At 55.3% G+C, this 24,097-nt stretch overlaps 1 protein-coding gene across 6 annotated transcripts in view; it reads left to right on the top strand.

Moving 5' to 3' along the window:
- Positions 1 to 24,097, top strand: part of ARHGEF18 (Rho/Rac guanine nucleotide exchange factor 18) — a 54,410-nt gene extending 30,313 nt beyond the window's left edge. For all 6 annotated transcript variants that reach the window (XM_035116970.3, XM_088671267.1, XM_088671268.1 and 3 more), the window contains 19 exons: positions 3,025 to 3,163; positions 5,632 to 5,744; positions 6,343 to 6,483; positions 7,738 to 7,988; positions 8,879 to 9,004; positions 9,648 to 9,765; positions 10,637 to 10,885; positions 13,554 to 13,630; positions 15,003 to 15,181; positions 15,691 to 15,782; positions 16,021 to 16,209; positions 16,363 to 16,509; positions 17,596 to 17,711; positions 17,859 to 17,912; positions 18,927 to 18,974; positions 19,768 to 20,235; positions 21,176 to 21,503; positions 22,461 to 22,580; positions 22,676 to 24,097. In XM_035116970.3, coding sequence (XP_034972861.3) covers positions 3,025 to 3,163; positions 5,632 to 5,744; positions 6,343 to 6,483; positions 7,738 to 7,988; positions 8,879 to 9,004; positions 9,648 to 9,765; positions 10,637 to 10,885; positions 13,554 to 13,630; positions 15,003 to 15,181; positions 15,691 to 15,782; positions 16,021 to 16,209; positions 16,363 to 16,509; positions 17,596 to 17,711; positions 17,859 to 17,912; positions 18,927 to 18,974; positions 19,768 to 20,235; positions 21,176 to 21,503; positions 22,461 to 22,580; positions 22,676 to 22,803 — 3,083 coding nt within the window. In that variant the 3' untranslated portion in view covers positions 22,804 to 24,097. The remainder of the gene's footprint in view (positions 1 to 3,024; positions 3,164 to 5,631; positions 5,745 to 6,342; positions 6,484 to 7,737; positions 7,989 to 8,878; positions 9,005 to 9,647; positions 9,766 to 10,636; positions 10,886 to 13,553; positions 13,631 to 15,002; positions 15,182 to 15,690; positions 15,783 to 16,020; positions 16,210 to 16,362; positions 16,510 to 17,595; positions 17,712 to 17,858; positions 17,913 to 18,926; positions 18,975 to 19,767; positions 20,236 to 21,175; positions 21,504 to 22,460; positions 22,581 to 22,675) is intronic.

Below are 24,097 nucleotides of genomic sequence, written 5' to 3'. Positions count from 1 at the left end.
AAGGCCCTCGGTGCTGGACCTCAGTGTCTGGGCAGAACGATGGGGGTGGAGACGCTCCTTCAGGTATACAGGATCGAGGCCGTTTAGGGCTTTAAAGGTCAGCACCAACACTTTGAATTGTGCTCAGAAACGTACTGGGAGCCAATGTAGATCTTTGAAGACTGGTGTTATGTGGTCTCGGCGGCCGCTCCCAGTCACCACTCTAGCTGGCGCATTCTGGGTTAGTTGTAGTTTCCGGGTCACCTTCAAAGGTAGAGCGCATGGCAGTAGTCCAAGCGGGAGATAACTAGAGCAGTGTTTCTCAACCAGTGTGCCTCCAGATGTTTTGGGACTACAACTCCCATCATTCCTGACCACTGGTCTTGCTAGCTAGGGATGATGGGAGTTGTAGTCCCAAAACATCTGGAGGCACACTGGTTGAGAAACACTGAACTAGAGCATGCACCACTCTGGCAAGACAATCTGCAGGCAGGCAGGTTCTCAGCCTGCGTACCAGATGGAGCTGATAGACAGCTGCCCTGGGCATGAGAAGAGCCAGCATTATCAGGCCCCTCTAGGCCAGCTTCCTCGTCTCACGGCAACAAATACCCCCCCCCCCCGAGAACCTACGAATCTAGATAGACTGCCTCTGGAGCAAGAGGCTCCACAAGAACGCAAGCTGTCTGGCTGCCACAGCATCGAGCCAGCTCAGCCTCCTCGCAGTGGCCAACCAGACGACTCAATGGGAACCCTGCAAGCCTGATCCGAGTGCGAGAACCCTCTGCCCTCCTGTGTTTCCCAGCAACCGGGATTCAGAAGCATGGCCGCCTCGAACCGAACCGCTGCAGCCAGCGGCTTTCGACAGCCCTCTCCTCCTCCTCCTCCTCCTCCCTGGATTTCTCTCTTTGACAGCCAGCAGTGCAGCAGTGAGTTCCGCAGTTCAGGTCTTGGACTACGCAAGGAAGCCCTTCCTTTTTAAGAGCTTTCACTTTTGCTACTTAAAACTGCTTTCCTCCTTTCTGACTGCCGCTTTCCCCGGAGCACCTCAGAGATCTGTTTCAGGGCTGCTGTGCGGACGAGAAGGGCCTGTTCTTCCGCGCTGGGCGACTGAAGCGAGGTTGGATCCGGGGAGAGAGTTTCATTTCCCCGCGCTTTTCCTAGAGCTCCTTTCCAGCAAAGCAGGCTTGTCAGGAGTAAACAGACCCCAGTGGGGAGAGCCCGGCCAGGCTTGCTGTCTTCTTCCAGCCCAATATTCCCAGAAGCCCAATATCTGGGCTTCAGCCAGGGACATTCCCGGCCTCTCCCTGGCCGTCTGCAGGCAAGGGCAGCGCTTTTCTGCTCAGCTGAAGCAAACCCACCCCCCAAAGTCCTTGTGATTCCAAGTTAGGCCCTTGGTCTGTTGAGCTTGGCATTGCCTGCACGGGCTTGGCAGCAGCTCCCCAAGGTTTCGGAGCCGGCTCTACCTCCCCTGTTCGAAATTCGCTGGGCACGTTTTGCACCTGGCTTTCAACCGCTTGCGACCTGGTGACGTCTCCGTCATCTGGATCATTCCTGTTTCCACACGCTCAGGCCCCATCCTGTTGAATTCTATCCGTGGTATTTCAACTGCGCAACAGGAATGAATTTCGGGGACCAAAATGCTTTTTCTGGGTAGCCCGAACGGCAGCAGCAAACGACGTTATAGTGGATCGTTGCCGCTTGTCTTCGCTTTCCCCCGCTCGCCGTTGGGAAGGATATCCCTGCGTTACGAGTGCTCCGTGTCACCATTAAAAAAAAGGTCAGAATAGACCAGGCTTCCTCAAACTGCAGCCCTCCAGATGTTTTTGGCCTACAGCTCCCATGATCCCTAGCTAGCAGGACCAGTGGTCAGGGATGATGGGAATTGTAGTCTCAAAACTTCTGAAGGGTCGAGGTTGAGGAAGCCTGGAATAGACCAATATATTGGTGGACTGTTCCTGGATCGAAAGACTTCCCTTCTTTCACTTCTCAGAGCTCTTAACTCGGCTGAAGGCAGTCCTCTGAACTAGCCAGGGGTTTAACTGAGAATCCGTCCCAGTAAGTCCATCCTTTGGAAAATAAGACTTTAGAGCCGTCCTGCTCAAAAATGGCACCTGGACGTTCCATTTTGGCAACTGCCTCCTTGATTTAAGGAGCCATTCGGCAGCCAGCTTATATTTTGCGAGTTTCTGACGCTGCCTCCCTCTGGCCCTTCCCCACCTGGGTGAGTGGGTGTTTTTGTGTCTTCTCTTCTCCTTTTCTTGGCCACAGCAGCCTGCAATTCTTAATTTGATTCCTCCCCCTCCCCAATTGCCAATGTTTCTAGCCGACGAAACATGGTCTCCCCCTAATTCCATTTATTTTACACCGGAGCCGTTTTCACTTTTGTGCATCAAACGCCACGGAGGGCGAACGCACCTTGTCCGTTTGCCGACTCGGCTCGTCTTCCAGCTCCTCAGAGTCTCAGTTCAGTGCGGCGGCCGTGAGCCACTCACCATTCCCCCCCCCCCACTCCCTCCCTCGCGGTTGTAAGATAATTCTCTGCTTTGACACATGGGAGCATGTTCTCCCTTTGGGAGCAGAGGTGTAAATAATTGCGGGCTCCGGCCGCTAAACGAGGGACTTAGCAATTTCCAGAGCGCACAGTGGGGGCCCAATTTCCTCCCCTCCAGACTTGCCTGCTGATTCCGCCAATACGCCCCCTGCTGCTGAGCGGCAGTGCTTGCCTCTCTGGACATTTCTAGAAGGGCCGGCTGGGCGGCATAAAAGCGTGCCGTGCCCCCCCCCCCGGGCCACACTGCCGCCTCGCAGGCATGGGCAACGCCACATCCAAGAGTGGCAGCGGCGCCGCGGCGCCCTCGGAGCTGCTCTTCTGCGGCTCCTTCTCCAACCGCTGGAACGAGAGCGTCTTCCTGGAGAACGAGCTGCTGACCTCCCGGATCCTCTCTGTCCTCCGTCCGCACTCGGACGGGCGGGGGCTCCTGCGGGCGGCCGGGCCGCCCTTCGCCGCCCGCTTCCTGAGCACCAACTCTGCCTTTGCCTCCGTAGCCTCCGCCCTCCGGGAGCACCCACACGGATCCCTCCTGGGCCCGGATGGCGGCGCCCTCGGGATGACGATCGCGCAGAGGGGGAGCTCGCCCACGCCGCTGGCCGACACAGCTTCCATCAGGGCTGCCGCTAAGACAGGGTGAGTAGGCAAGCCTGCCCCGGGGGCTCCTTTCTGCATCTGGAAAGAGCGTCCCCGCCTTTGCACAGCTCTCCTGTCTTTCTCTCCTCCTGCCTCCCTTTTGCAGAAAAAAACATGGGTCATAAAGGACCCCCGAAAGAGGGGAGACTCTTCCCCCACCCCGGACTTGTGGCAGGTGCATTCAGCATGATTTCAGATTGAAATATTTCTGGTTCATTTGGAAGTGGGGGGCAGCATCAGGAGATTGCAGTCTGGTATTTTATAGCACGAGGCTGTTGTCAGTATGAAATCCTTCCTTCCTTGGTTTTATTTCTTAGCTCAGCACACGACTCTTAATCTCAGGGCTGTGGCTTCGAGCCCCACGTAAGGGCAAAAAGATTCTTGCATTGCCAGGAGTTGGGCTGGATGACCCTCGGGGGGGGGGGTGTCCCTTCCAACTCTACGATTCTACAACGTAGGTAAAATGGAGAACATTTAGAACAGGGGTGGCCAACTTCCAAGAGACTACAATCTACTCACAGAGTTAAAAACTGGCAGTGATCTACCCCCTTTTTGGGGGTTCAGGTCAAAGTTGTTGAGGTTTTTTTAGGAAGGAAAGCCTTGTTTTGGGGGGTTCACGTAAAAGTTGTTGAACCTTTAGGGAAGAGGAAAGCGACATTGAGCTCTTTTTTTAGGAAGGAAAGCCCTGTTTTGGGTGGTTCAGGTCATTTTAGGGGTGCAGGGCAAAGATGTTGAGCTTTTTTTTTAGGGAAGCCAAAGTTTTTTAGCTTCTGTGGGGGAGCCACTGATCTACCGGTGATCTACCACAGACGTCCAGTGATCTACCGGTAGATCACGATCTACCTGTTGGACGTGCCTGATTTAGAACAACAGGTGAAAATCCGATGGGAAGCAAAACTATCTGGCGGGCATGTAGGCTGAGTCCAGTTGCATGGGGGTTAAAACCGCAGAGCCCGGCCGAAGGATATCAGCGCTATCTGGTTGTCGAGTCTAGTTCAAGAGTTGCCCTGCTCAGGATGAGAGTTGCCTTGAAAATGCACGCTCAATAGAGGGACTCCAAGTCGTATAGAAAGCGCTTGGAGGTCCTAGTCCTTGTCTGAATCTCAGGCTGTGTGTCCTTTTCTCTGTTCCAGAGTAAGGGGGACCAAGCGCCCCCTGTCCGATTCAGGGCTGCTTCCCCTTGAGCTGGTGTGCGTCTGTTTCTCGGGGAGGCGGTGGGGACGTCTTGGTCTCCCTCTGCTCAGCTTTCCTAGCGAAGGAACAGCTCTCCCTTTGGGGCTGGGCTTGGAAAGGTCTCCTGACGCCGGCAGGCTGTCAAGTGTGGGGGGTGAGACTTACGGGGGGGCTGAAATGTGCAAGAGCGGGGCTAGCTGTGCAAGGGAGAGGAGGGCGAGGGCAGGAACCAGCCCAAGCGTGCTGTCGGGGATGGACAAGGAGGGTGGGCAGAAGTATTGCCGCTGGGGGCAGCGAGGCAGAGAAAGGAGGTTTATTATATAACTGAAACGCCAGCTATTCAAAACACATTGGCACACAGGTCCCTGCAAAAGCCGTTCTCTGCATGCAAGCAAATCTCGGCACGCAGGTTTTGAACTGATGGCTTCCTCTGTCCTGTTTTTATCAATCTTCCTGCTGGGCTGGGACCGGCTTACAGAGAGCTTATTTTTTCTAGTTTAGAGAAAAGGCGAGTTGGACAGAGGGAACGTTCCCCCCCCCCTCCCCTGCAACAGATAAAAGAAAGCCGCGGAACTCCCTTCCACAAGGGCCGGGAGGGGGGGCACCAACTCAGATGGCTTTGAAAGAGGAGACGGCTTTTGAGGGCACCTAGCCCAGGACGGCTCTGTCTCTGCCTCCACGGTCGGAGGCAGCGAGGCTTCTGAATTCTGCTTGCTGGAAACCACAGGAGGGCTCTTGGGTTCGAATCCTGGTTGCCCGTTTCCCACTGAGGCATCTGGCTGGCCACCGTGAGGACAGGAGGCTGGAGCAGATGGACCGTTGGCCTGATCCAGCAAACTGGTCTTAAGTCTTTGAGCTCTGGACCCGCTTCAGGCCTCCAGTGACGGAGGGAGACTTGTGGTTTTATCACCTTTCAGAGTTGTCCTTTGTATGCTTTTTGCAGCACAGACTCGGTGTTTTTCGAACACTCCTCGATGCTACTTTTGCCCCCCGCTCTTAAACTGAAGCAGCCCCCTGCCTGCCCTAGTTCTTTTAGTTAGTAGAGCATGTGACTCTTCATCTCAGGATTGTGGATTTCAGCCCCCCAGGCCAAAAAATTCCCTGCGTTGCAGGGGGTTGGACTGGATGACCCCCCCAACTCTACAATCCTACGATGCTGCTTCTTCCTCTTTCGTGACCTCCGCAGTCCCGTCCCCAAAAGTGTGAGCCTCCCCCCCCCCACTGTGTGACACCCGGCCAGACGGTCCAACGGGGTGGCAGCGCCTGAAACCAGTTCTACTTTTTTTCCTGTTCAGGGTCACGGGGGGAGAGATGGATGAGGGGGATTCGGGTTTCCTGAAGCCGAAAGCGGCCTCCGAGGACGTCGTCTCCGTGGCCCCCTCCACGGCGGAATCGGTCTTTGTGGAAGGTAAGGGGGGGGCGAATCCTGTGCCGTAGGAGTGGGGGTTGTGGTGACACAGTGCGCTGGGACAGGGGATGTTTGTGTGCAAGAGAGAGAGAGAGAGTTTGTGCGTGGAGAATCAGAATTGTGTGGTCGGAAAGAGGCCCCCAAATGTCATCTAGTCCAGGGGTCAGCAACCTTTTTCAGCCGTGAGCCGGTCTACCGTCCCTCAGACCATTTGGTGAGCCGGACTATATTTTGGAGGAAAAAAATAACCCCACAAATAACCCAGAGATGCATTTTAAATAAAGGACACATTCTACTTATGTAAAAACCACGCTGATTCCCGGACCATCCGTGGGTCGGATTGAGAAGGCGATTGGGCCGCATCCGTCCCACGGGCCTTAGGTTGCCTACCCCTGATCTAGTCTAACCCCCTGTAATGCAGGCGCCACAGCTAGAGACAAGTGGGCAGCAGAATTAGCACGCGCCTCTAGGACCTGGCAGGGTTTCACTTTCCGGCCGCAAAAAGACCTTCTTGTGGCCAGAGCTGTGCATCGGACAGTGGGGAGAAACCATCCGTCGAGCACTTTGTCTGCAGCAGCCTTTCTCCCCCCCGCCCCAGATGCTCAGTACGCCTCCTTGCGGAACGAGCTAGAGACGGACGCCCGGGAGTTCGAGGCACCGTCGTGGAGCCTTGCGGTGGAGCCAGCCTATGCCAAGCAGCAGGAGAGGGAGGTCGCCAAGAGGCAAGACGTCATCTACGGTGAGGAACCCGGAATCGCTTCCGCGGGGCCTTCTCTGCGGCGGCTCTGGCCGGGGCCCCTTGCGCTCTGTTGGGGGGAAGTAGGGAGCCCGACAGCAGGTGGCGTCGGAGGCCCTGCAGTCCCATATTTGTCTCCACCCTCTGCCTGCCTATGCGGAGGTCTGCAAGGGGAACAACAGAGACACGAGGAGGGAGCTGGCAGGCAGGACCCCCCCCCCACTCCGGACCCCTAAAATAACTGGGAGGGCAGGTCCCCATTCACACAAATGGAGCCGCCTAATACAGTTATAAAAGGGGGAAACTGGTGAAATTGAAAAAATATTAGTACAGTGGAACCTTGGTTTACGAACACAATTGGTTCCAGAAGTCTGTTCATAAACCGAAGTGTTCATAAACCGAAGCGAACTTTCCCTATGAAAGTAATGGAAAGTTGATTAATCCGTTCTAGACGAGGAAAAACACCCCCTAAAGCAGCAGGGCCTTCGCTCCGATGCCTTCACGGAGGCTGCAGCCCAGTCGCAGAAGTGCTCCCCGGCCTCTGGGAGGCATCGGAACGAAGTCCCAGCTCCGATGCCTTCAGGAGGCTGGGGCTTTGCTACGGTGCCTTCGCGGAGGTCGGGGAGTGCCTCCATATCTGCAGCCCAGTCGCGGAAGCGCTTCCCGGCCTCTGGGAGGCATCGGAACGAAGGCCCAGCCTCCCCGAAGGTATCGGACGCTCCGGTGTCTTCAGGGAGGTTTGGCCTTCGCTCCGATGCCTTCGGGGAGGCCGGGGCTTCACTCCGGGCCTCCAGGAGGCATCGTAGCGAAGGCCCGGCCTCCCCGAAGGCATCGGACACTCAGTAGGCCTCGGGCACCTCGGTTTACTAACTTCCGGGTTAGGATAGTTCGTAAACCGAAAATTCGTAAACCGAGGTGTTCGTAAACCGAGGTTCCACTGTAGAAAAAAGAGGATCAAGAAGATCAGTTAAAAGAGGTATGGGGAAAGGAGACAACAGGGCAGATAGATAGTCAAAGCTATAGGAGAATCGTGCGTTGAAACTGTCGTCTATCAGAATAAAAGAATATTACTGTAAGTTAACTTGGAGGTGGTACTTAACACCAGTCAGATTAAATCAAATAAACAAGGAATATTCGGTGTTATGTTGGGGGGAGGTGCCAGGAAACCAGGAATTATGTTTGCATGTGAAATCCGTACAATTTTGGGGGAGTCGGGAGGGACGTGAAGTGAAGGCGATGTGCTTCTTCCCCCTCCAGAGCTGATGCAGACCGAGATGCACCACGTCCGGACGCTGAAGATCATGCTGAAGGTCTACTCGCGAGCCATGCGAGAGGAGCTCCAGTTTGGCCAGGCCACCATCCTCCGCCTCTTCCCCTGCGTGGACGAGCTGCTGCAGCTGCACGGAGCCTTCCTCTCACAGCTGAAGGAGCTGCGCCAGGAGGCGCTGGAGGAAGGCAGCGAGAGGAACTACGTCATCCAGCGGATCGGGCCCCTCCTGGTGCTGCAGGTGGGTCGGGAGGGCCTCTCCCCTCATCCCTGGAGAAAAACAGCCGCCAGGCTTTGCTCTAGGCTGCCTGGCATCCCCGCGGAGGACAGGGACCACTTCCAGGTTTGCTGCATTCGCAACCTGAAGATTACATTGCCCAAAGGTCCACTGTACCGCTGCTCTATACCCGAGGGTCTCAGAATAAAATCAAGATATAAAACCACAAAATGCATATTCAAAAACAAAAACCCAATAGCCCCCCTCCAAAAACCCCCCCACATTTTAAAAGGATATAGGATGTCAATCGGGACGCAGGTGGCGCTGTGGGTTAAACCACTGAGCCTAGGGCTTGCTGATCAGAAGGTCGGCGGTTCGAATCCCTGTGACGGGGTGAGCTCCTGTTGCTCGGTCCCAGCTCCTGCCCACCTAGCAGTTCGAAAGCACGTCAAAGTGCAAGTAGATAAATAGGTACCACTCTGGCGGGAAGGTAAACGGCGTTTCCATGTGCTGCTCTGGTTCGCCAGAAGCGGCTTTGTCATGCTGGCCACATGACCCGGAAGCTGTACGCCGGCTCCCTCGGCCAATAATGCGAGATGAGCGCGCAACCCCAGAGTCTGTCACGACTGGACCTAATGGTCAGGGGTCCCTTTACCTAGGATGTCAATCAGTTTTCCCCCGGCACCTAAATGTGTGTAATGAAGGCACCAGGTGAACTTGCCTGGGGAGAGCATTCCACAGACGGGGAGCCACTGCAGAGAAGGCCCCGCTCTTGTGAAGCTCTCGAGGAGGAGACGCACAAAGGAGGGCCTCGGAATATGATCTCAGGGTCCGGGTGGGTTCAAATGGCAAGAGGTATTGGCGGTCCTGAGGTGCAATCGCCCCCCTTTTCCCCCTGCCTCCCCGTTTTCCAGTTCTCGGGGGAGACTGGCGAGCAAGTGAAGGAGAAGTACGGGGTCTTCTGCAGCAGCCATGGAGAGGCAGTCCTCCACTACAAAGAGCTCCTGCAACAGAGCAAAAAGTTCCAGAACCTGATCAAGGTAAGGAGGCCAGGCTAAGAGAGCTGGGGGGGGGGGCTTCCAGATGGGGCTGGACTCCAGCCCAGTCGGCCGGCGGGGCATAACGGGGAAGAACAGACTATGACCTTGGGAGACCTGGGTTCGAATCCCCACTCAGCCCTGAAGCTCCTTGGGGGCCATCCTCCAGCCTTGCAGGGTCGTGGTGAGAATGGAAAAGGGGAGGGGAGAGGAGGAGAACCTTGGAAGAAAGAAAGCAGCATATAAATAAAAGAATAAAAGAAAATTACAGGGTTACCTTGGTTCCCGAACGGCTTGGCTCCTGAACAAATCGGCTCCCAAATGCCAAAAACCCGGAAGCAAGTGTTCCGATTTGCGAACGTTCGACGTGGCTTCCAATTGGCTGCAGGAAGCTCCTGCGGCCAGTTGGAAGCCGCGCCTTGGTTTTCAAACCATTTCGGGAGTCGAACGGACTCCCGGAATGGATTAAGTTCGAGATCCAAGGTTCCACTCTGTGTGTGTATATAACCAAGCCTCTGTGTTCAGTGGCAGTCTGTCTCGGGAGAGCGAGATTTGGGGTTCCGAATTGGCAAGGTTTGGGGCCGCAAAGCCTTTCCCGCGAGGCCAAGCCCTCCTGCCCAGATCTCTCGTCTCCATTGCCCTCTAGAGAATCAGCAACTCTTCCATCGTGCGGCGGCTCGGGGTCCAGGAGTGCAACCTGTTGGTGACGCAGCGCATCATGAAATACCCTGTCCTGGTGGAGCGCATCATTCAGAACACGGAAGGTGCGTCTCGCGGGGTGGGGGTGGGATAGAGGACCTCTGGAGGTCCCTCCCGGTTCGACGGCCCTGTCCCTTGCCCCCTCTCAACTGAACTTCGAGGCCCGTTCGGGTGTGGGGAGAACCCTTTCCAGCCTCAGGGGGGCTGCCTTGTTGGGGGCCCCCCCTGCATTTAGGTGGTGGGTGTGGCTAAATGGGAAAGTGGGCGGAGCAATGGCTTTGTCTCCTCCCCCTCGGTCCTGGAAGCTACAAAAGTCGGAGGTTTCCACCATTGTGGATTTGATTTAAATCAAATCAATTCAAATCATGATTTGAATCACTAGTCAGTAAGACTTGATTTAAATCACTTTTTTTTTAAAAAAAGAAAGACTCATTCTTGCTAGTATAATCTTAATATTTACAACCAGATGAAGGTTTCATTTTTGGAATAATATTTTTTTTCAGAGTAGTTTTTATAGCTATATCAAAAATTACTGATTTTTAGCCCACATGAAAAAATTAAAACAAATCCTTATTTCCTGATGAATAGCCTTTGGACTACAATGCAACTTAAATAGAAAATCTTTAGAAAGGTTTTTCCACCAGAAGCATTTTATTTTAAAAATCTGATTTTTTTGCTTCTTTTTTTTTTTAAACCCATTGATTTTTATCCACCCTGATTTCCAAGCACAGATTCCCTCTCCATCCCATCTGCTGTGTTCAGGTCCCGCTTGGGGGCTTCCCTGGGGGAGGGGCACCTCTGGTTGCCCACTTTGAGGACAGGATGGGCCCCTGATGGCGCAATCCCACCGCCAGGCTCTCCTTCGCTTCTTGCAATCCCTGAATAGACAGAGCCCGCGAACTCCTTTCTCCATCTTCCCTGGTTTCCTCCCCGCAGCTGGCACCCAGGAGTACGAGGACCTGACCCGGGCCCTGGCGCTGATCAAGGAGGTCATCACGGCCGTCGACGCCAAGGTCAACGAGAACGAGAAGGGGCAGCGCCTGCGCGAGATGGCGACCAAGATGGAGATGAAGTCCTCAGGGAAGTTCAAGAACGGCCTGGTCTTCCGCAAGGAGGACATGCTCCAAAGGCGGCTCCTGGTGGACGGCGTTCTGTGCTGGAAGGCAGCCTCCGGGCGCCTCAAAGGTGGGTCCTTTCGGCTCCCCCCCCCCAGTTTGCTGGGTGTTCTGGGACAGGACGGGATTGGCAGGCAGGCACTGAAGCCTCCCTGGGTGCCGGGAGCCAGCTGACAACAAACCACGCTCTTTAATTCGCAAGAGCACAATCTTTTCCGGCAAGGCTGCTCAGGCCTGTTTCAAGTCGGAAGGAGACCCCAAACGTCCTCTAGTCTCACCCTCTGCAACGCATTATGAGCGCCACGCTCTAACCAGCTGAGCTATGGAGTCTCTCCACAGACTGGAGTTAGTGTCAGGCCAACCAAGCAAGCAGTGCAGCCTCCCCGGGTGCCAGGAGCCAGCCGGCAACAAACCACGCTCTTTAATTCTCAAGATGTGGGTTAGTGTCAGGCCCACGGAGCGCTTTGTAGCCACTGAAGTTCCCACCTCCTCACACCTGCCTAAGTCCCCTTCTCTCCGGGGCTTTCCCCAAGTAATCATAGAATCATAGAGTTGGAAGAGACCAGAAGGGCAATCCAGTCCAACCCCCTACCGAGCAGGAAACACCATCAAAGCATTCTTGACATATGCCTGTCAAGCCTCTGCTTAAAGACCTCCAAAGAAGGAGACTCCACCACACTCCTTGGCAGCAAATTACACTGTCGAACAGCTCTTACTGTCAGGAAGTTCTTCCTAATGTTTAGGTGGAATCTTCTTTCTTGTAGTTTGAATCCACTGCTCCGTGTCCGCTTATCTGGAGCAGCAGAAAACAACCTTTCTCCCTCCTCTAATCAAAGACTTTGCCTGCCAGCAGCCAACCTCCCCTCCACCCTCTTCTCCTGGTTCTGGGAGATCAGAGGGGAGGGAATCCGACAAAATGGCCTTTGGGGGGCCACATGTGGGATTTGGGATCACCCTGTCCTAGACAGACCAAGGGTCCACACTTTGTGTAAGGCGTCTTGAACCAGTTGGTTGCCATGAGGACTAGCGACTTGTTTTGCCTTTGGAGGAAGGGCCAAAGCTCAGGGGCAGAGCAACGGACCTGCCCGCAGGATCCCTCCCCCCCCGGCTTAATCCCCCCCAGCAGCACCAGTAAAGATCCCCGCAAGCCCCATAACCCTGGGGAGCCACCGCTGCTGCCAGCCAGAGTAGCTAGTGTAGAACCAGGAGGGGCTTGCCCAACCATGGGCTTTCACGTGTGGGAAAGGGGCTCTATGTCGCCAAGGCGGAATAGCGGAACCAAATAACCTGCCCCCCCCCCAAGAAAAAATACCTTCCTCCTCTGAGTCATCCCTGGCTAGGCTCCTGTAGGGGGAGAAAGCAAAGTGGTTTATTGCTCTGCTTTATCTCTCTGGTCTGCGTCACAGTTCTTGACAAGGAGGGTCACGTTAACCTCCTGGCTCAAGATGTTTCAGTGGTTTATTGCCCCTCCCCTTCTCCTCCCCCTCCCCTTAGACCTGGCAGGGCTAAACCCCTCCAGAACCAGAAGAGCCCGGCCGGATCAGCGCCCCCCCCCCCCCGATCATGGCAGCCCACCAGGTGCCCCAAAGCAGGATTCGAACCCAACTCTCTCCCCTCCTCCCATCCCGAATCAACTGGGATTCAGAGCATGAATTAAGTGTTTTGCCCTCTGCTCTGGCCTGGGGGTGGGGGTCCCTCAGCAGCTTATTTTCCTCAGGGGTGTGTGTGTGTGTGTGTGTGTGTGTGTGTGTGTGTGTGTGGCTCCTTGCTCTGAACTTAGAATCGTACAATCGTAGAGTTAGAAGAGACCCCCAGGCATCATCCAGCCCAACCCCCTGCAATGCTGGAACCTTTTGCCCAATGTGGGACTCGAACCCACGACCCTGAGATTCAGAATCCCCTGCCCAAAGCCCCCCAGAAGGGGCAGAAGGAGCTGCCTTAGACCGGGACAGACCATAGGCCCATGAAGCTTACTACTACCTGCTCTGGCTGGCAGCAGAAACTCCCTGGGGGTTCAGGGGTATGGCAGAACTATCCTACCTGGAGATGCCGTTGGGGGTTTGAATCCGAGAACTTCTGCCCACAAGGCAGGTGCTCTCCTGCTCCCCCCCGCTCCCGTCTTTTCCTTTAAAACAAACCAAGATTCTAGTCCTCATGTGATTCCGAGCAACACCTTAAGGGCTTTAGGAAGCTGCCGAGTCACAGCCGTTTCCCACCTGGCTCAGGGCTGCCCACTCTGGCCGGCAGCGATGGCTCCCCAGGGGTTGGGGGGGGCGTACCAGCATTCTGCAGGCCAAGCAGGTGTCCTACCTCTCTGACTTGCCATATCAGGTGCATCAGATTTTACTGCCGGAATTCAATGAGTGCCTCCCATCTTAATCTCCCCCATTGCCAAAATTCTTGTATCTATCGAAACTTCGGAAAACCTTTAAATAATTTTTTAAAACACATTTTTAACAATGATACAAATCCAGTGTTAGAAAAAAACACACAAACCTTTTGACTCCCACGCAGCCCCTTTTGCGGTTTCATACATTATTTCTAACGTTGCATATGCTTTATTATTCCCATTATTAATTAGTTTCCCCGTAAAACACATTTTGACAGTTTGGTTTCAAGTCGACCCTGCTTAATGAACTTATATGGGAGCAATAATTACTCAGATAATCCACAGATTTCCCCCCCAATCTCTGACAAAGCGTCTTGGTCTCACTCTCGTTTCTGTTGATTTTTGACAGAGATCCTGGCCGTGTTGCTGACTGACGTGCTATTGCTGCTGCAGGAGAAAGACCAGAAGTACACCTTCGCCTCTGTGGTACGTGGTCCATCCCACCGCTGGGCATCAGGGCCGGGTGATACCTGCTTCCCAATATATATCGCCAGCTAAACCTCACGATATCCTGATTATCTTACGAAGTTGGGAGGGAGGGAGGAGGCAGTTGCCGGCCCCGCAGATGATCAGCTCCACAATAATAATAATAATTATTATTATTATTTATTTGTACCCCGCCCATCTGGCTGGGTTTCCCCAGCCACTCTGGGCAGCTTCCAACAAAGATTAAAATACATTGAAATGTCACACATTAAAAACTTCCCTAAACAGGGCTGCCTTCAGATGTTTTCTAAATGTCAGGTAGTTGTTTATCTCTTTGACGTCTGTTGGGAGGGCATTCCACAGGGCGGGTGCCACCACCAAAAAGGCCCTCTGCCTGGTTCCCTGTAGCTTTGCTTCTCGCAGGGAGGGAACCGCCAGAAGGCCCTCGGCACTGGACCTCAGTGTCCAGGCAGAACGATGGGGGTGGAGACGCTCCTTCAGATATACTGGGCCAAGGCCGTTTAGGGCAGGCACCCCCAAACTGCGGCCCTCCAGATGATTCCTAGCTAACAGGACCAGTGATCGGGAAAGATGGGAATTGTAGTCCAAAACAAATTGTAGTTTCTGGGTCACCTTCAAAGGTAGCCCCACATAGAGCGCATTGCAGTAGTCCAAGCGGGAAATAATTAGAGCATGCACCACTCTAGCAAGACAGTCCGCAGGCAGGGAAGGTCTCATCCTGCGTACCAGATGGAGCTGGTAGACAGCTGCCCTGGATACAGAGTTGACCTGTGCCTCCATGGACAGCTGTGAGTCCAAAATGACCCTCAGGCTACTCACCTGGTCCTTGAGGGGCACAGTTACCCCATTCAGGACCAGGGTGTCCCCCACACCCGCCTGCCCCCTGTCCCCCCAAAACAGTGCTCCTGTCTTGTCAGGATTCAACCTCAGATACTATGCGCAGTATCTGCCGTTTCCTGGCGAGGGTGGGCGCGTGGCACGCTTGGCACAGCCCACGCGGAGCCCTGGGGTTGCCAGCTGCTGGGTTGCCCCGACGATTGCCACCAGCCACGCAAGCAGTGGCTGCCAGGTGCCCTACGAAATCAAAACCACCAGAATGCACACAAAATGCTAAAACGTTAGACATTGAAATTTGGAAAGAGGGATTTTCAGCAGGTGTGTAAAAGGGCGTTTTGAGGCTTGCGGGGGTTGCCTGCGAAAGTTTCTTACGGGGTTGCTGTGTGCTTTTCCCAGAGGCCTTTGCTGCCCTGTGGTGCCATGACGGTGACCACAGCTGTTGCCAGATGGGCAGGATATAAATAATAAAATTATCGTTGTTGTTGTTGTTGTTGTTGTTGTTATTGCTCCACAGGACGCAAAGCCGCCAGTGATCTCTCTGCAGAAGCTGATCGTCCGGGAAGTGGCCAACGAAGAGAAGGCCATGTTTCTGATCAGCGCCTCCCTCAAGGGGCCAGAGATGTACGAGATTCACACCGCCTCCAAGGAGGAGAGGAATTTCTGGATGGCACAGATCCGCCGGGCAGTGGAGAGGTGAGGGAATGTAATATTAATATTAATAATAATAATTTATTATTTGTACCCCGCACATCTGACTGGGTTTCCCCAGCCACTCTGGTCGACTCCCAACAGAGGACTAAAAACAGAAAACAGAATAAAACATCAAACATTAAAAACTTCCCTGAGCAGGGCTGCCCTCAGATGTCTTCTAAAAGTCAGATAGTTGTTTATTTCCTTGACATCTGATGGGAGAGCGTTCCACAGGGCGGGTGCCACCACCGAGAAGGCCCTCTGCCTGGTTCCCTGTAACCTCACTTCTCGCAGGGAGGCAACTGCTAGAAGACCTTTGGGAGAGGGACCCTGGTGTCCGGGGTGGAGAAGCTCCTTCAGGTATAGCGAGCCTTCAAGGCCGTTTAGGGCTTTCAAGGTCAGCACCAACCTTTTGAATTGTGCCCAGAAACGTCCTGGGAGCCAATGCAGATGTTACGAAACAAAGCCGCCCTAAAGAGTTTTTTGGGGCGCTTCTGTCTTTCTCTGCTCAGCTGTCCTGACGAGGAGGAGGAGCTTCTCACTGACCCTGAAGAGGAGCGGAGGCAGGCTGAGGCGAGGGCAGTGAAGCTGAAGGAATTCCAAGGTAGGAAGGCTTGGACTAGATGACCCTTCGGTGGAGGGCAGGCCTGGCCTGATTCCTACGGTCCGAGCTCTTCAGGGGCTGCAAGGAAGGTGGCCCAGAAGGGAGAATTTGCAGATCTGTCTCCCCAGGAAGGGGAGGTGGGCCTCCGGTCTCTTATTTTCCTGCTGTTCTTGGGTTGGCTGCTCCCACCCCGCCCCTGCAACCCCCTGAGCTCCTCCTCCCTGCCTCCCGCCTCTAGACCGCCTGAGCCAAAAGGATGAGCAGATCTTGCAGAGCCTGAGTGACAAGCAACAGATCTACTTAGAGATGGCGGAGATGAATGGGTTCGAGGACCCGGGGCTCGGGGCCCGGGCCCGGCTCATCGGCAGGGCGGACTCCCCAGAGAGCCTTCAGGGGGAGGCGATCCTCAAGAGGGCGGTGGCAGAAGGTGGGTGCCGCACTCGCGAGACGCCCCGGGTGCTCGGGACTGCAACTCCCAAGGGCCTGGGGAGCGCCCGGGGGGCAAAGGCTCGGCTGGGCCCCATGCCAGGCGCAGGCCTCCTCTTCTCCTCCCCGCCGAAACCCGTTCTTGCATTTGCAGTGGAAGGCCTGCAGAGCCTGATCTTCACCCAGCTCGGGGGGTCCGTGGCCCCCGCCCGCTCCGAGGACACCACCGGCGGGTCGAGCCTGCTGAGGCGCGCGGAGACCTTTGGGGGGTATGACAGCGCCACGGCCGGCCTGGCCAAAAGTAAGTGGCCCCCATTAAAATGGGGGCGGGGGATAAAGGGTTAATTGTCATGGGCTGGTTGGAGGCAGAGGAATGGTGGGAGGAACCAGCTAGGGAACCCCTAGGGGAAGGAGGCCCAGAGCCCAGGAAGTGGGGTGGGGGGGAGAAGCCTGGGAGGAGGAGGTGTCGGAAGTGGAAGAGGGAACAGGGCTTTGTGAGCGAGGAGAGTCAGTGGCAGAGAGCAGTCCAGAATTGGAGGCAGCAGCTGAAGTAGGAGAGGAGGGAGGTCCAGAGGCAGAGATGACGTCACAGGGGTTTCCCCCTTCTGCTGCGAGAAGCTCCCCTCTGGTCTCCCAGAACCAGGAGAGACATGAAAAGGGCGGGGGAGAGGTTGGCTGCACATAGGCACAGTCGCGGATTGCTTGGAAAAAGCCCCGGAGCGGAGGGGACTTAGGCGGCTGCCATGGACAGGTGGGAGGCAGAGGCAGAGGAATGGTGGGGGGGGCACCAGCTGGGGAACCCCCAAGGGAAGAAGGCCCAGAGCCTGGGGAACGGGGTGACGATGAGCGGTCAGAGGGAGAAGAGTGGGCAGAGGAGTTGTGGGAAGCTGAAGAGGGAACAGGGTTTGGTGAGCGGGGAGATTCTGTGGCAGAGAGCAGTCCAGAATCGGAGGCAGAAACGGAAGCAGGGCAGGAGGGAAGCCAAGAGGCAGAGATGAAGTCACAGGGGTCTCCCCCTCCTGCTGCGAGAAGCTCCGCTCCCCACTGGTTTCCAGGAGAAGCATGAAAGGAGGAGAGATTGGCTGCCCGCAGGCATAGTCTCTGATTGCTTGGGGAAAGCCCTGGAGAGAGAGAAGGGGACTTAGGCCGCTATGGGCAAGCAAGGATTTCCAGACTTGGCCACTGATTTTGAGAGCTGCCAGAGATGAGTTGCTGTGCTCATCAGGCCTGGTGCTCCTGGGCAGATTGCGTTTTTGCCAACGAAGAGCAACCACCCGTTTTTGAGCGGCGCGGCTACCAACTGGCAGGCTCCTTTGACAGCACCCTTGCATCGCCTTTCGAAGCGAGGTGCCCCCTCTCACCCCACTACCTGCCTTCTCTTCCCCAGTGGGCAGTTTCAAGAGGAAGGTCTGCGGTGGGGAGCAGCGCCTGCGGGACCGCCGAGCCCCCCCTGCCAACCCAGAGGACCCCGCCTCAACCGGAGGAGAGGAAGGGCTGCGACTGGTAAGGGGGCAGAGGGGGGGCAGGCACCCTTGGCAAGTCACAAGTACAGAGGACCGGAGGCCGAGAGAGGTCGGCGTTTGGGAACGGAGCGTAAAACAAGCTGGGTTTTGTTTTTTTAACGCCCCCTCTCCTTCTGCCTTTCTGCAGGGTGACAGTGCAAGGCAGGAACGGCCCGGCGGCTTCCTGGAAACAGAGTCAGAGGTAAATGTGCGGGCAGGATCCTGGGTGCTGCCCTCCTGACTTTGGGCTTCCTAGCTGCTTCTGGCAGAAGCACAAGGGCATGTGCAAAGCAGTTTGGGGTCTGGGTGAAGGGCAGGCGGGTGTTCAAACGGGAGAGGGAAGCTCTGGTGGGCCTGAACCAACAAGGAGATTTCCCCCTTGAAAGATAGATTGCCCCAAACCAGTTTGAAGTCCATATCGTGATAACGGTTTCGGAATTTTTGACCTAGCAATATATCGCGAATCATGATGTTTGTGCGCTGTGCAAAAATCACAATGCGGGAAAAATAGTGAAGCCAGCCAAGGCTTCTCTCGATTCCTGCAGCTGCTGTTAAACTCTGCAGGGGGCAGCAAATCGCAAGAGCAGTTGCCGGCAAAAATCTCAATGCAGAAAAAACCGTGCCTGCAGCTAATGCAGGCATTAGGAAGAACTTCCTGACAGTAAGAGCTGTTGGGCAGTGGAATTTGCTGCCAAGGAGTGTGGTGGAGTCTCCTTCTTTGGAGGTCTTTAAGCAGAGGCTTGACAGGCATATGTCAAGAATGCTTTGATGGTGTTTCCTGCTTGGCAGGGGGTTGGACTGGATGGCCCTTGTGGTCTCTCCCAACTCTATGATTCTATAATGCCCTCCCCGTAGCTCCATCCTTGTTTCAGACATTGTGATCTATCAGTACAGTGGCACCTTGGTTCTGGAACTTAACCCATTCCGGGAGTGCGTTCGACTCCCGAAACGGTTCGAAAACCAAGGCGCGGCTTCTAATTGGCTGCAGGAGTCTCCTGCACTCAGTTGGAAGCTGCGTCGGACGTTCAGCTTCTGAAAAGCGTTTGCAAACTGGAACACTCACTTCCAGGTCTGTGGCGCTTGGGAGCCAATTTGTTCAGGAGCCAAGCTGTTTGAGTACCCCTGTGCATTGCGATCTTTAGCTGGTGCTATATCGCGACGTTAACTTTCGGTGATTGCCTAGCACTGCTTGACAGCCTTCTGTTTCTTCCCTCAGCTCGTCCAAAGGATACAGACTCTCTCCCAGTTGCTTCTCAGCCTCCAGGTAAGGTGACCCCCATTTCTCCCTCTGCACCCCCCAGATTTAGGGCATTTGACAGGGAGCACACAGCGGAGAGAAAGAAGGCTCAGCAGCTGATTTCGGCCAGCGGCTTTTTTTACGAGCATCAGCATAGAAGCCCACAGAGAAGGATACCCCCTCTGCTGCTCAGAGTGGCTTCTCCTCCCCCCCTCAACTGTTTTCTGTGCATCAGACCCCTCCCTCTGTTTCCACGGAGTCCCGAGGGACCCTCTCTGTTCTACTCTGTTCAACACCTCTTGCGATGGCTTGACCCCTTTCCGTTTTAACAGCACCAATTCTACCAACGCCCTCCATATCTCCTTGAAATCATTTCTCCTGCATACTCCCTGTCTTGCCTTAACGGCACACGTTTATCAATAATAGCTATATCCCACATCTCTTTAGACCATTGTTCCATTTTATATTCTGCTTGCCCCTTCCACTTCCTAGCTATCATAATTTGTGCCGCTGTCAATAAATTGGTGAGCAAGTCCTTCCTAGCCTGCAAAACTTCCACCCTAGCGTAAATCGGTAACAATGCTACCTCTGGACCTCCGGTCAGCTTTAACCCAGTGATTTCTGTCACAGTCGTACCTCGGTTTTCGAACATAAGCCGTTCCGGAAGACCGTGCACCTTCCTTCCTTCCTTCCTTCCTTCCTTCCTTCCTTCCTTCCTTCCTTCCTTCCTTCCTTCCTTCCTTCCTTCCTTCCTTCCTTTCTTTCTTTCTTTCTTTCTTTCTTTCTTTCTTTCTTTCTCACCCCTTTCTTCCCCCGGCAGGCCGTCATGGCCCAGCAAGACAGCTACCTGGAGGTCCAAAGGAGCACCCTGCTCGACCGGGAGCGCCAGTTCCGCCTGCAGTCGACGCGGGGCAACCTACTGCTGGAGCAGGAGCGGCAGCGCAACTTTGAGAAGCAGCGCGAGGAGCTGGCCCATGTCCAGAAGCTGCAGGGCCAGCTGAAGGCGGAGCAGCGGCGCTGGGAGCGAGAGCGAGAGCGGCAGAGGAGGGAGGCGGAGGCGGCCGAGGCCCAGCTGCGCGTGCGAGAGGAGGAGGCCCGCCAGCTGAAGGAGCGGCTGGGCCAGGAGCGGCAGGAGCTGGAGCGCCAGCGAGAGGCCTACCAGCACGACCTGGAGCGCCTCCGCGAGGCCCAGCGGACCGTCGAGAGGGAGAGGGAGCGGCTAGAGCAGCAGCGGCGGCTGAAGAAGCACAGCGCCACTGCCGCCTTCTCGCCTCCGGAGGCAGGGCAGGTGAGCGCCGAACTCCTGGGCGGATGCGATGCCTTGCCACCCCACTGCTGCCAACCATGGCAGGGGCACAAAGTGTGGCAGACTGGTTAGATGCAGAGTAACTGGGTGGTGGTGGGGATGATAATAATAATAAATAATAATAATAATAATAATACCCCACCCATCTGGCTGGGTTTCCCCAGCCACTCTGGGCGGCTCCCAACAAAATATTAAAACCACGATTTAAAAACATCACACATTAAAAGCTCCCCTAAACAGGGCTGCCTTCAGATGTATTCTGAAAGTCAGATAGTTGTTTATTTCCTTGACATCTGATGGGAGGGCGTTCCACAGGGCGGGCACCACCACTGAGAAGGCCCTCTGCCTGGTTCCCTGTAACCTCGCTTCTCGCAGGAAGGGTACTGCCAGAAGGCTCTCGGAGCTGGACCTCAGTGTCCGGGCTGGACGATGGGGGTGGAGATGCTCCTTCAGGTCTACTGGTTTGAGGAAGTTTAGGGTTTGAAAGGTCAGCACCAACCCTTTGAATTGTGCTCGGAAACGTCCTGGGAGTTAATGTAGGTCTTTCAAGACCGGTGTTATGTGGTCTCATTGGCCGCTCCCAGTCCCCAGTCTAGCTGCCGCATTCTGGATTAGTTGTAGTTTCCAGGTCACCTTCCAAGGTAGCCCCACAGAGAGCGCCAGGTCTGTGCAGATGTTCTTGCTCATAAGGAGTTGAATGGTGGGATGTATTGCCGGCCGGCTCCTGACACCCGTGGGGACTGAACTTCCCAGAATCAGGAGAGGCATGGAAAGGGCAAGGGAGAGGTTGGCTGTGGGCCATCAGAGAGGAGAGGGCTTTGATGGCTGCGGGGAGATGGGCAAGTGGTTTTCTGGAAAGGGGGCAAGAGGCGAAATATGTCTGGGAGCCTCCGGCCTAATCCTTTCCTTCTCCTCTCTGCAGGGCCCCTTGAGCCACTCTGCCAGCTTCAACGGAGAAGGCCTGGAGGGCAAGCCGGGCGGGCGAGGGAGCGTCTCCGCCATGGACTATCTGGAGCGGGCGGAGTTGGCCCGCCGAGACAGCGCCGCCTCGCCCGCGCTGGAGGGGGTCCGCCCGGTGCTGCCCCTCAAGACCGAAGTGCCCCTCCATCTCCTGAGCGCCACCAACCAGATCCAGAAGCAGGCAGCTGTCCAGCAGCAGATCCCCACCAAGCTAGCGGCCTTCACCAAGGGCAGCAAGGAGAAGGCCGGGAAGGGCTCGGCGAAGGCCTCCCACCGGACAGAGAGCTCGGGTGAGTGGGGCCGCTGGGGGCGGAGGTTGCCTCCCCAGGATAAACATGCATCATTATAAGCACGCAGGGTAAAGGAAGATGCAAAATGAGGGAAGAGGAATAATATAGAATCATAGAATCGTACAGTTGGAAGAGACCACAAGGGCCACCCAGTCCAACCCCCTGCCGAGCAGGAAACACCATCAAAGCATTTTTGACAGATGGCTGTCAAGCCTCCGCTTAAAGACCTCCAAAGAAGGAGACTCCACCACACTCCTTGGCAGCAAATTCCACTGCCGAACAGCTCTTACTGTCAGGAAGTTCTTCCTAATGTTTAGGTGGAATATAGTGGTACCTTGGTTCTCAAACTTAATCCGTTTTGGAAGTCAATTCCAAAACCAAAGCGTTCTAAAACCAAGGCACACTTTCTCATAGAAAGTAATGCAAAACGGATTAATTCGTGTCAGACTTTTAAAATCAACCCCTAAAAACAGCCATTGAACATGAATTTTACTAACAAACGAGACCACTGATCCATAAAAGGAAAGCGATAAACAGTGTCCTGCAGTCACACAATCAATCCATCCGTAGCTGAACCGGGTTCCACACAGTCACAAAAACAAAACGAAAAGAGCCGCAAAAACAAAATAAAGAGCAAAAACAGACAGACCTGAGTGTAACACTCAAAACGGAGCACGTTCGTCTTCCAGAAAAAGTTCACAACCTGGAACACTTACTTCCAGGTTTTCGGCGTTTGAGTACCAAGGTACCACTGTTTGGTTTTTTGCTGGCTGGGTCTCATAGAGAGACACCCTTGGGATAGAACGTAACTGGAACCCCACAAAACCTGCCAATGTTCTGCAGCCCCTGAATGCAGGCATTTGCTTTGACTTCTGTTAACGGAGTCTCAGTTGGCATGGACCCTGGGAGTCCTCCCTTGCCCCCCCCAGTCTCTGAGGGTCTCCTTCCTCCTTCCAGCATCGGTCGACCTGAGGCAGCTCCTTCCCCGGTCGGCTGGCAAGGACGAGCCTCTCGCCCGCAGCCGCAGCTCCATGAGCCCTGTCTTTCCGCACAGCCAGAGCGTGGCCTTCCTGCCAGGTAAGTCGGGCAGCGGGCAAGAGAGGGAGCCCCGCCCAGCCCACCATGCGCCCCCCGCGGCCCGCCCACCCTCCCTCTCCCTCTTCTCCCCGCAGAGCCGCCGGCCGAGGGTGCCCACCCTGAAGCCCTGCCCCCTGCCGCCAACCTCTTCAAGCCCAACAGCATCCATGCCCTCCCGCCAACCCCGGACGATCTCGCCAAGGAGGACGTCATTTTCTTCTGACGTGCGCCAGGACGCTCCCCGCTGCTCAGCCTCCGAGGGACCGTGCCCCTTTGCTTGCCAGGATAGAGGCCAGAAAACAGCAGCGAGGACACTGTGGTTTTTTTTGGTGGGGGGGGGGAGAGAAGGGGTCTTTCACCGGACAGTCACTTGGCCGCCCACGGACACCCCGACTTCTCACGCTCTCTCTCCGTGGCATCGCTGTCATTTTTTAAGCACCTTCCGCAGCGGGCGAGAGAGAGCAGAGTTTGCCAACAGAGGTTCCAGGGCGGAGCGGGGACCCCGCTTCCTCCAAAGACAGGCCTCGGCGGGCACAGAGATGCCCAGTGAAGGGGAACTTTTGCGGCGATACGGAACAGGATCGTCATGGGCAGAGGGGTTTGCCTTCCTTAATCTGCCAGGTGCCACGCAGGGGCGTCCAACTTTGTGGCAAATGACTCTTGTCGTCGTCCCCCCCCCAAAATCTGGCTTCTCGCATGCCAGCGTATCCTGGGTCCAACCCAACGAGGAGCGTCCCTTGCTCCTCTCGCCGCCAAATGCTCATCTGCTTCCTTTGCAGGAATCCCCTCCCCAATTGATTTTTTTATTTGCTCCGGCTTAGAACCTCTCTGCCACCAAGGGATCCTTTTGGAACGGACCGTGCCACTATCTTCCCCTGCTTCCCGCAAATGCTCGCCTCCTGAAAGGTCGCTTAACATTGGGGGGGGGGAGTTTTGGACTGCAGCCTCGCAGCGATGTGAGATCAGCCTTTTGCTCCTCCCCAAATACCTGCGCTTCCCCAAAAGTTGCGGCTTCTGTGCTCGGTCCTCAGGGGGCGTCGGAAAGGGCGAGCCCCCCGGCGCAAGAGGCTCCCAGCCGCCCTTCCATCGAGGGGGGGGCCATTTCGTGTAATAACTGCGCCTTTCCTCCGCATTTATTGAAAGGGAAGCCCTCTTTCTGCACACAATCGCTGACCTGTCCATGCTCTGCTTGGCTATTAGATTTCTCTCTCGGGGGAGCTCCCTTCGGGGACGGGACCAGTTGCAATTTAAAGGGCCCCCTGCTGCCTTTCACGGGGGTGGGGGGAGCAGGCACAGTCCACATGCAGCCGAGGACAGGCGACTACCCAACTCGGGGGGGGGGGGAGGTCCCCAAAAGACAAATATTTCCCTCTGATGCCGCTGCCCCCCCCCCCCGGAAAAAATTGCTCTGTGTTTTGAATATTTATTTGTTTACTATGTGTAAGCCTCCTTGAGACCCTCTTGGGTGCGAGAGTTGGCCCGTGCATAAATAAATGAATAAATATAGATATATATTG

The sequence above is a fragment of the Zootoca vivipara genome, chromosome 6 (assembly GCF_965207765.1).
Source record: "Zootoca vivipara chromosome 6, rZooViv2.hap1.1, whole genome shotgun sequence".
NCBI classification, from domain to species: Eukaryota; Metazoa; Chordata; class Lepidosauria; order Squamata; family Lacertidae; genus Zootoca; species Zootoca vivipara.
The sequence above is the reverse complement of the archived record's forward strand: the minus strand, read 5'-3'. Positions and strand labels throughout refer to the sequence as shown.